A 12,015-nucleotide genomic window follows, 5' to 3' on the forward strand; every position below is an offset into this window, starting at 1 on the left:
AACATTAACATAAAATGTATTTACCTTTATAAAACTGTAATAATCACCTATAATAGTTGCTCAAAGTGTCCTCCGTTGTTAGCAATGCACGTTTTTCGCACGACGAATCCACTTCTTTTCTAGCGCGTTTCATAACGTTTTGGAGCATTCTTGATAGTTTCTGCGCCTCTGTAATGCGATTACGTAACTCCTCTATGGTGTTAATCCGTTTTGAATAAACAATTGACTTCATCCAACCCCATAAGAAAAAAGTCTGCTGGCGTGAGGTCAGGAGAACGTGGTGGCCATTTTACTGGTCCATTTCGACCAATCCATTGTCTACCGTATGTATCATTTAAATAGTTTTTCACATCATTAGAAAAATGTAGAGGTGCTCCGTCGTGCATAAACCATGCATTTTATTCTGTTTTGAACAGGAATATCTTTCCAAGAGGGTAGGCAGGTTTGTTCTTAAAAAATTTAAGAACGCTTACTCCATTAAGTCGATTAGGGAGGAAAAATGGACCAATCAAATTATCGCCCAGAACACCAAGCCATACATTGACTGAAAATGTATGTTGAAAATGCCTCGTCGCAGTTTCATGTGGGTTGTCGTACGCCCAAGTATGGGTATTACGAAAAATTTACAATTCCATTTCTAGTAAAACAGGATTCATCAGTAACGAGAATACGCCGAAGAAAATACTGATGTCGTAAAACAATTTCTTCTTAACCAGCGGCAGAACATCTTCCGTTTATTAAGATCTTGCGGTAATAAGTCTTGAACACGTGTTATATGGAATGGGTACAAACTGTGCTTCATGAAGTGTCCGCCATACGCTTGACTGGCAAATATTTAACTGACGTGATAATCGTCTGGTGCTTGTGGTTGGTGATAATTCTACAGCATTTATTATTGCTTGTTCATTATTATAGTTCCTTGCGCTACGTTGACGACCAGTATCTATTCGCTTCGGTTTAAAGCTACCAGTTTCTCTAAGTCGTCTCTCCACAGCTTCAAATGTTTTGCGATCAGGTGTTCTTCGATGTGGAAAAGTATCACGATATCCTGAACTGCAGCTAAACCATTCTTGTTAACTTTGCCGTAAATCAGTATCATGTCCGTATACTCTTCAAACGAATACATACCATTTACATTATCTGCCATTATTTACTAAGATAATTACATACACTTTTATAAAAATATTTAATAAAATATTTTAAAAATAAATATTTAATAAAATATTTTATACCACTTGTATAAAATATTTCAAATAATCACAGGATCTCACAAAATACAATCTTTACACGCCACAATACAAAAAAACCTCATAAAGGTTTATTCAAAATATTACTTCATGAACTTAATTGTTGATCAGCTGATATTGCCAACCTTTGCAAAAGAAAATATGACGATAAAAAGTGTTGAATAAATGATCAGCTGTTACTCACAACCTAAACATTAGTTAATATTTTATGCAGATAAGAATATGCATTTTTGTGCGTCTGTTTTATTTTTAAATAAAGCTAAATTTCAATACCTATTATTAATTTTTTTTCCTAAGTAATTTCACAAGAATCTTTTCAGAATTAAATGTTTCTACAAATCTGTTTAAGAAAAAAAATGACCTTTATTTAAACATTTATGGAAGTAATCTTACGTTAAACACAAAAAATGTGTTATTTCTTTGCACCAATTCTTGTGTTTTACGTAAGATATCTCTGAACAGTATTGCATTTACAGCTCTGGGACGAATTTTAATAAATTTGTCAGATATAAAAACATAAAAAACAATCGTATTTGTATCTTTGTAACTACCTTTACCATTTTTTATACGGCCTGACTTCACCAAGGGTTCTGAAATCCGGGCGAAATCTTTCGCTAGGCGTAACTCGCTAACGAAGCGTTTCCGGGCATATGGTTATATGAACTTTTTTACTTGTTTTTAGCTATAGAATAAGCTCTCGAGAGATTGCCGTTTAGTTTTGAATCACCCTGTATAAATGTAGGCATTTTGATGCATACCTTAGTAAATCGAATTGTATTTAATATATTATAACAAATATAAAAGTCAAACTCTGGCTAATGTGTTTGTTTATATGGTGTTTATAACAGTGCTACACTTAATAATATTTAGAGAATGAGCGTTCCTAAGTAACGAAGTTCTTGCAAGGCCTCTCGAAAATCAGGAATAAGTGGTTTGATCAACCATATCTTATACAATACAAGCGGAATCTCAATAAAACAAATTTCAAATTTTCTAGAAATAATTACCTAACTTAAAAATGTGGTTTATTGTATTGAGGTTAAAAGCAGCTAATATTCGTTAAACAATAGTTCTTAGGGCAGGAAAGAACCTGATTGTTGAAGGAGGAGAGAAGTAGGAAGCACGTAACATCTTTTTCATATCATGACTTGATTTCAAGCCACACTATTTTAACAATAGTGTTGCAACAGGGCTGGAAACACGATTGTTATTTAGAGTTTACATGTGTTATGTGGAGGTTTTTTTACCATGGATATATGTAATAAAGAGGTTTTATATCCTCTCCTCAGATTATAAACAATTCCTTATGTGGAAATTACAAACCTAAATAATGTATAATGGAGAGATATTATTTTAACATTGCGTGTTACATACATTTGAAGGGAATTACTAAATGTTACTTCAGGGAATTCCTCATAATAAAGTGCGTTATATCAAGGGGACTCCACTGTACTGGATTCATACTGTATGATTATATTTTTTCAGGAGGAAAGAAGTGCAACACGACTTCAGAGGTCTATAATTGTACTTCCCTACTCCTGCCTCAATGGGAAAAATTCCAGTTGTAATCGTACTGCCACCCCGCCTCCTCAAGGAGTTCGTTGAACTCTTGCATGGAATCAAGCCGGGATTAGAGACCACATATACAAGTAATAAAGGCCTCTGATTCGATACATTTTGCTTAAACTTGATTTCAGTCTATGATCAACGTGAAGAAAAAAAATCAGTAATACTACGTTTCGAGATCTGCAATCTGATCTCTTCTTCAGGTAAATAACTAACCTAACAAATAATTACAAACTAGGTTAAAATAAGCAAATCATACCAAAACGTTGTGATACGCATACGTCAGGAATCACAATCATCGTGTTGTGTGTCAACTTCACTAAAATATGCACTTAATAAACAACAAAACACAATACTAATTATTAAAAAAATGTTAACACCATCATGTTTCTGCCGTGACGATTGCCATTTGCTATTGGCTTCTGGTCAGTCATAGGTGAGTGGTCGGCGAATGCAACTGGTGACCTATATTTTAGGTTGCAATATGGTATTCACTGCTAGGGAGGAGCTTTTGCGTATAATTTTATATAGAAACAAGAGAGAATCATCTTTCCCCTTTATCAAAGACTGAATATTTTACCAATCCAACATTTATTTATTTATAAAGTATTACAATTTTTTTTTTCAAAAGAAGCGGAAACAATAGAACAGAACATTTATATAAGCATACAGGTACGTACATGACGCGCGGAACGTAAAAACCAAAGCAGTTTTAAGACCAAAAGTTAAAAAATCCTTTTTTTTTAAATCGTGTGTTTTTTATGCCCAAAATGTTTTAATATGTTACCAATTGATATACAAAAGTGTAAATCTAATAAAACATTTAGAGCCCACCTAAAAAAAATTGCTGATGAACTCTGAGGAAACCAAACAATTAACAGATATAATTGAATAAAATATTGCTGAATGTATATTTGTGAGTACATAGAGTATAGAGAAAATTTAGGTTTCATGGGTTAAAATAAAATAAATAAACTACAAAAGTAGCAGTATTTAATAAGAAGTGTGTATAATTGTTCTAGTAATTATGATTTGGTTGCTTAATTTTATATTAATAAGTAAGGTTTAAGATTATCCACAGTAGTTTGTAAGCTAATAAAGTGATATCACTACAGAGGCCGAATGCCAATTCTCAGTGTCATAAAAGTAGTGACTGATAATAGTGTATATTGTTTGTTTGCCGGCCATCAAAACTGTGAAGGATGGTCGAGTATATTCCTACCATTATATGATGCATGAAGTGTAATGTTGCAGAAGGAATAAAGATATTTTCATTTCATTTTCTATAGTTCAGTTTTAATAGTTAGTGTTGTGTTTTGTTTTTTTATAAAATACATGTTTTAAAGTTAACGAAGTTGACACACAACATGGTGGTTGTAATTCCTGACTTATGCGTCTCACAACGCTCTGGTATGATTTGTTTATTTTAACCTAGTTTGCAATTATTTATTAGGTTAATTTTTTTACCTGAAGATCAGACTGCAGATCTCGAAACGTAGTGTTACTGACTTTTGTATCACTAAATGATGGCAAATGTCCGGAAACATCCTGTTTCCTATTATATTATTATTGTTTTAATTTTTTTTTAAATTTACATTCTCCGTTCTTATTTTTATCTGACTTCCACTATACAATTTTAGGTAGTACTGTACTCGATAACAATTTCAATTTGAACAATTTAGCTAAAAATCTACTTTACTAAGCAAATGTTTAGTTATCATAATGTGTGGAATATGTTTTCTTTCACACAACACCTAAATTATTCGGCCATTTCCACCAGTTCTCGTGAACTGATGCAAACATTAATATACAGATTTCTTAAAAAAAAAAAAAAAAAAAAAAAAAAAAAAAAAAAAAAAAAACGCTTTAAATACCGTAACAGTGAAGCTAAGTAATGTACAGTAAAATGATAAGACCAATGAAAAAAATACCACATTATTATACTTAATACATTTATTTATTACAATTATATAGTACAAAACATAATTATTGAACAAGTTTGTTAATTTTGTGATTGTTGAAATCGGTATACTTGTTTCAAGTTTCAGAACCTTTTTTGTAAACCAATTTTTATTTCACTAGGTTCCATTTTGGTACTAGAATACATTGTACAGCTCTTAAATCTATTTTACAAAATGTAGTGCTTATTTTGACTGGCTAGCAAAATAATGTGTCTTACAGAAGATCGGCTTACACTAAATATTGGCAAGAGATGATTACACTATAGCTATAGTCTATCACAGTAAAGATATAATAATTACTGCCACGTCAGCATTTGCATTTTGACTACTCTCAACTGAACGGTACATTCTCAATAACTTACATTCCACCTCTCAAGCGTACGTTTCGGGTACATTTTGTACAAATAAAGTACCGTACTCTTAACATATTTTTAAGGTACAGCATAATCGAAATAGTGAACTATTCGTAAAAACCATGATTGTAGATCTTGATTTACATGTTTCACATTCAATTTGTAGATGTGATTAACATTTTCTTAATTTATTCTTTGTATTGAGGACGAGAAATGTTATGTTTTCATTGACCTTTTGAATTCTTACTAATGCTTGAAAGGCATCACTACAGAAACAAACTGTCCATTTCATAAATACAAAGTCTGTGTCATATACTGATACTAACTGTATTCAGCTAGTATCAAACAGTACTGTGATTGGCAGTAAGCAGTAATACTTTACTGATACGTTCGACGAACATGGATGAGGTGCAATAAATATAGACGAGCTTTCTCACAGCGGTATGTATCGCAGAATTGTGACGACGATCTTGAGGGTTATGAGGGACAATATCGTAGTGACAGCTATGTGGAGCCAGTATAACCTGTGAACACAGAGTAATTTGTTAAAAATCGATTGTCTGTTGATGTATTTGAAGTTTTACCTTTGAAGGTCTTCGAGGTGGTCAGCAACCAGTATGTCAGCATTAATGTAATTGACAATTTCTTAGATAGTGATGATTTATTGACCACTGCATCCATTTTGACACTGTCAACGTCTTAATACTGATAATATCACCGATATGTTCAAGGAAATAATTTGAATATGATAATTATAATATCTTTGCCATTCTCAATATTCTAGGCCTGTAATATTTTAAACAATCCTAACAAAGACTATGTCACAGAGACAGAAACTTCCTTTAACGTGGCAGCATACAGAAACTTAAGTTCCTTGCCATTATCGGGTCTTGGTTATTATAAGATCTGCCATTGACAACATTTTTTACATTATCAAGTATCGTTTATTACTTATCAAGGAAAAACACCTACATGCATGATACTGTTAATGTCTTAGCTTTTAGAAAGCCTTAATCTTAAATGTCGTTGACATTTTATCATATGACCTTAGTTCTAACTATATATTATTACGTCTCTCAGTAAGTTAGTGTATGTCCTCCTCCGTAGACTAGTGGATACAGTCACGGCTCTCTAACTGAGAGATCACGGGTTCAAATCTCGGGGAGGTCCAATCATGAGAGGAATAATAGCGACAGTTATTTAATCAATCCAGCATAGCCTAAGAGCTGAGGCTTAAAAGGTAATAAAAAAGTTAGTGTATTTAATGTTGCCAACGCCTTGAAAATTATAATCTTGATTTCGCCAATGTCCTAAATGTAATGTTTCTAGTATTATCAAGAATTTCATAATGACAACGTTCTAGCATTGACAGCAATGTAGTTAGTATAATATGAACTAAACATTGATTATATATCATATATAAAAGGATAACAGGACATTTGCTATGTAATGTGTTACAACAATAAAAACAACACATTTTAAGAATTAGTAGGCTATGTATCTTCTTATTATTCAGATCTCATCTTAAAAGAAGGTTAAGCATGAAACCTTTTGTATTTTTCCTGTTTTTTTGTACCGCTTAGAGGCATGTTTTGTCAATGACGTACAAATTTGTTGTCTAAGTCGACTTTAATGTGTTCATTATTAATTATTTTTAACTTTTGCACGCTTTTTTAAGATAGAACTGAAGAAAAGAGTAATATCAGGTTTTCTAAAAAAGTGTTTTTGTTATTGCACTACAACGATGGCAAATTGTTATACTCATGCTATACTTCCAACATTTGTCTCGTGTCTCACGATCTTGTCTCACCTGTTCCACTTCCTGCGAGCTTTGGGCAGAGTGTCGACGTCATCCTTGAGTAGGTACACTCTCAGTCCTAGACACAGAGCCTGAGCGTGGTACTCCCAGGACATTTGCGCCATGTCGAAGAAAAACAGCTTCTTGTCCTGCGAAATTAATGGTCAGAAAGTTTTCTTAATACAGGTCTATAAATCATGAACCAATCTTTATATACTTCAACTGTTCGTAAAAAACTGTTTGGAATACAAATGTTCCATACATTATAAAATATAGCACTATTAAACAAAATTAAACTGGGTGAGGAAGCCAGTTAAAACAATTTATTACCCATGGCGCACCTGTTTTAAATTGGGTTTATTGAATTGTTCCATGTTTCCTTTCATCGAGGAATGGATCTTAAAGACCCGTGACTCAGAAATTAAAAAAATAATGACGCAAACATAAACCGAACCTATACCTAACAAATATACTTTTACACCGAATCACCGTTGACAACAAAGAATTGCCAAATTTGAGTTCAGGCTCTAGTTGCCGAGAAAAGTTTGCAGTTCGATTTATTTGTGTCTGCTACTGAATCAGCAACTATTTATACAGGAGACGTTAGATTAGTGGAGGTGTTGTGCGACCAGTTGATGCCGAAACGCGGGATAAGATGTGGGGTTAGTTGCAAACTCATGACCAAGCAACTAACATTGCCGTTCGTAGTTGGCAACCAACTTTGATAATTACCTGCTTCCACCGGAATCAAAAATTTGAGTCGCCAAGTCGCAACAAAAACAGTCTGCATGAGCTATACGTTCCAATGGTATGAAGGACTTTTAAAACTAAAATTTGCTTATAAACGTCTGCGCCAAGGCTTTGAAAATCTTTAAAACGCGCCTTGACAGTGTACAAACCCGATAAAACTGTAGTTGAAGATTTTTAATGGATCATGGTCAGGATAACCGCCCATGACAGAATATCAACTATGCTAATGGACGTTTTTAAAATTTATTTCAGTTCGAAATGGATGACATCTACAAGTTGAAGCGGGCAAGAGCGTTCTCTCATTTGACAACAACAATCGGTCATCTGCTGGGCCCATTGTAAGACTCAACCTGCTACTTTTAGCGTCGCCTTCCTGTCCTTTACTTGTCTCTTTACCCTCTGGTCGATTGCGTGAAAACAGAAGAGACCGGCAATAGCATAGTAGTTAGAGTAGGCAAGGTAATATGAATGCACATACAAAACTATATTTCGACATTAACGACATCTCATCAAAATGTGAAAACCTGCCTAACTCACTCCGTTACAAAAGTTAGTTATATATTTTGTTTTTCAATAAAACTAATCTAAGGCCACTTTCGATCTGTGACGTACTCATGTTGGCTCTCGAGTTGTATGTGAGCGCCATGCAAAGATCCACTCTGCTCAGTTTTGGATACTTAATGTTTAGGCCTGACCGAGTAAAACATATTGGTATTCAAACAACAGAAGGGCCAACCTTGTCACTCAACGACCGCCATAGCATCTGTGTGTTATCGTTCTTGAATGTCCAAATGCGATTGGCGAAGTACGTCATGGTGTCTGCGAATTTGTCCAGTTTTCTGTAGATGTTTGTCAGCCTGCAACAGTAACATAACAAGGTCACGTACCTTATAAATATCCATAATACTTGGAGAAACACAAATGTGTTTTAATTGTTAATTACTGTTCATTACTTTTAAATGTACCATGTCATACTAAAAATATAGTATAATTATGTTTTATTGATATACTAAAAGTACAAGGAAGCTGTTAAATGTGTGGTGTATTGCAAATCTCTTACTATTACATAATTATAATCCTGTGATAATTATCTCATCATTTTGAACTGTGTATGCCCAATCATATCTTTTCAGGTCTTTAAACACGCCAAGAAATATAATTTTTTTGTAAAGAGTTAAATATTGTTAAAATATTAAGTAATTATTTGTTAAAGATTATAATCTACATATTAAACTTTAATCGTGCAAGGAAAATCTTCTCAATGAACAGTCACGTTTGTGCTCGTCATTCAGATATTAACAAAAGTGTGATGTATTTGTTGGATCTATGTATACCAATTTCGACTGACGTAGCTATAACAAATTTGTGGGAAGATTTAGCTATCTCATCAACAAACTAAGGATTATTTGGGTGTATGTAAGGAAGGTATGAGGTTTTTTGGTAGCCAAAGGTCAAGCCCCTACATGTTTTCTAAAGAACAACGAAAACATTAATTTAATTTCTTGGTGGGAGGCTACTCAGCCCTGTATTTCTCTTTAGTGACATGCCTGATAATTTCAATACTCACATAGGTTTGCGGCCGGTTAATATTGCCAGTCCGTCCATGATATATCCGAAGCAGGTGTGAAATAAGAAGTTCGCAATGGTGAAGCACAATGGGTTCTCGAAGCTCATGAAGAAATAGTACCATACGGCGTGCAGTGTAGGCCAGTTTGGACCGTAGCGGTGAGCCAAGACGTGGAATGTCTTCCAACTGATGGGATTCTGGGTGGAGCTCACGAAGTTGAAGATGGGGATATCGCCTTCACTACGGATCGAGAGAAAAGTGCGGTTAGAAATGTTTGTAATAGAATTCACTACAATGCTTTAATATGTTTCATACTGTCTATCAGATAACGCTCTAAGGTCTTATTTTGTATTTCCATTATCTTTGGTTTGATGGCACTGATATTAACATTATCATAAGGAAAGAAATGCACCATAGCGTATCAAATTGCTTAAGGTTCCATAAGGATTAATCTTAGACGCTGTGATGTTTTTGTTTTATCTAAGTGAGCACTTAAATATAAAGATAGTCACGGATTTGGTAATTAAATATGATTTATTCTCTGTAAATATGTTTGATTGCATTATAAAAATTGTGGATGAAGGCTTTAGGTTTCCCTGTATCCAGACCAAGTATACATATACTTCTCAAATAGATAACATAAATCAACAAGTTGTTTAAGTAATTATCAACAAACAAATAGTAAGCCAGTATTCAAATGAACTTGGGAGCTTTATACAAAATATAATATTTTAAATTTAATATTGTTCTGTAAACTAATTTTGATAAAATCCATAAATGCTAGGATACAATTCACGTCTATTTATATTTAATGATTCACTGTCACATTTTATTCAGTTAAAATATGTTTGATACTACAAATACTGGCACATTTTTCTACATCGATTATATTTTGCCGTTAACAAATATTTAATGTTTAGAACTCTATCAAAATGAATTTAGATTAAATGTTTCCTACTAATTGCATTGTCTTAAGTGTATTTAAATACCCATTACTATTGGTGAAATATCAAATTATTTAAAAATAGGCGTGCCTCAAGGAACAGTTCTTGGCTCTTTGCTGTTTTATGACATCGAATTCAACATACTTGTCTGTTAATATTAACAGAAATCATGACAAATCATCGTGAGCCTCCAAGCACAGCATGTTCTACTCACATGTGTGTGCCGGCCCTCCAGGAAGTTGCTATAAGAGCGTTGGTGACCAGGTCGACAGGGACGATGTCCGTGATGTGTGTCTCATCGCCGAAGTACGTGTGAATGACGCCCGTGCCGAGACCAACCATCAGGCCCGTGGGTCCGTATACATTGTCTATCCACCCTCTGACCGGTTCTTTGTACGAGGATATAACTGTAACAACATCACTTCACGTGAGACTATGATTTAGACGATTGAAAAGAGTCCCATTGGACTGTTTGTCAAACAGTCTGGTACCATTTTCTAATTATTGTTTAATTTTCAATTGAGCTTGACATATCATATGTTAAGAAAATATAGTTTCATACTATTAGAGACGCTTCGGTCCTGAAACTTGTAAAAACAAAAACTTAAATTTAAACTAGCCTGAAAAAATACAGCTTAACTAAAACTTATGATTATAGAATATAGCATAAGTGTTACCATTGTATACACAGTTTTTATAACAACTATATGATAAAAATAAAAAAACAAGTATGTGTGACGAGCATTGATGTATAATAAGCCCAATTACCACATATAAACCTGGGTTTTATACATCGATTATCACGATTAGTATAATCTCGGAATAAGTTTTACATTCAGAGCCTCAATTCACCACCAAAACGTATATTTTGTGGTGGCCTAATTCGCCGAATTGTTTGATATTCTAAATACAATTTTAATGCTTGAAAAACTTGAATGAATACATCTGTATTTGTGTATACATTGTAAGTAGATCTGTAGGCTTAACTACTGGACCGATTATACTAATATCGTATATTGTGTATAACTAGTAACCCAGGATTTCTATTGTTGTTTAATTGTATGTAAAACTATGTTTTAAAATGTTTCTTAAACATATCCTAACAATGTCTACGACATTTCTATCATCATTGACAGACTTTGTTATGTGTAATATAAAATGCTACAATTCGAGCCACCATACTTCTAGTCACAAATTGAAACAAACACAATTTCACTTTAAAGATTAGTGGAAATTTACATGAAACCGTTAGAAATGTGAGATAGGGAATCAATTAATTACCTCTACCTTCCAAGATTTAAGCGAAGATTAAGTTTATCTCAAACAGAAGGATCCGCAAGGTGAGCACATCGCGCAAAGATGCACAGCTCTCGCCCATATTGATGGCACAGTCACATTGCTGTGTGTAAATTATCGCACGTCAGCGTAAGATATTGATTGTACAATTAGTATCAAAACAAGCTATGACTTATAAATATTTATTTAACAAGACATTGTGAAAAACGTTCATCTAGTCAAAATGAAACCAGTCTGAACAAGACATAACATTACTTCAAGTAATCGCAGTTGATTCATCTCTCCATATAAATATTTTGGTGAACCTAATATCAGATAGTGTAGCAAGGAATCGTGACAAACAAAGAATCACACTTACCTACTGCAGGTCTGAACACAGCTATAGGCAGGCCTATCCCTTCCTTGGACACTACCTGTTCAGCCAGAGCCTTCGTGAAAGTGTAGGTGTTGGGCCAGTCGCCCAACAGGCTGCAACATAAATAAATTGGTCTTATTCTCTACGTTTTTCGATAAACAGAAGATTCTAGAGTTTT

The 12,015-nt window shown here is 33.8% G+C and overlaps 1 protein-coding gene across 2 annotated transcripts in view; it reads right to left on the reverse strand.

Annotated features, from left to right (window-relative positions):
* Window positions 1–4,751: 4,751 nt before the first annotated feature.
* The window catches only part of LOC124353919 (fatty acyl-CoA reductase wat-like), a 42,619-nt gene continuing 35,355 nt past the window's right edge, over window positions 4,752–12,015 (reverse strand). For both annotated transcript variants that reach the window (XM_046803975.1, XM_046803976.1), the window contains exons 6-11: window positions 11,841–11,950; window positions 10,401–10,593; window positions 9,243–9,482; window positions 8,412–8,532; window positions 6,938–7,074; window positions 4,752–5,651 (exon numbers count right to left, since the gene is read on the reverse strand). In XM_046803975.1, coding sequence (XP_046659931.1) covers window positions 5,561–5,651; window positions 6,938–7,074; window positions 8,412–8,532; window positions 9,243–9,482; window positions 10,401–10,593; window positions 11,841–11,950 — 892 coding nt within the window. In that variant the 3' untranslated portion in view covers window positions 4,752–5,560. The remainder of the gene's footprint in view (window positions 5,652–6,937; window positions 7,075–8,411; window positions 8,533–9,242; window positions 9,483–10,400; window positions 10,594–11,840; window positions 11,951–12,015) is intronic.

This window comes from Homalodisca vitripennis, chromosome 2, assembly GCF_021130785.1.
Source record: "Homalodisca vitripennis isolate AUS2020 chromosome 2, UT_GWSS_2.1, whole genome shotgun sequence".
Taxonomy (NCBI): Eukaryota; Metazoa; Arthropoda; class Insecta; order Hemiptera; family Cicadellidae; genus Homalodisca; species Homalodisca vitripennis.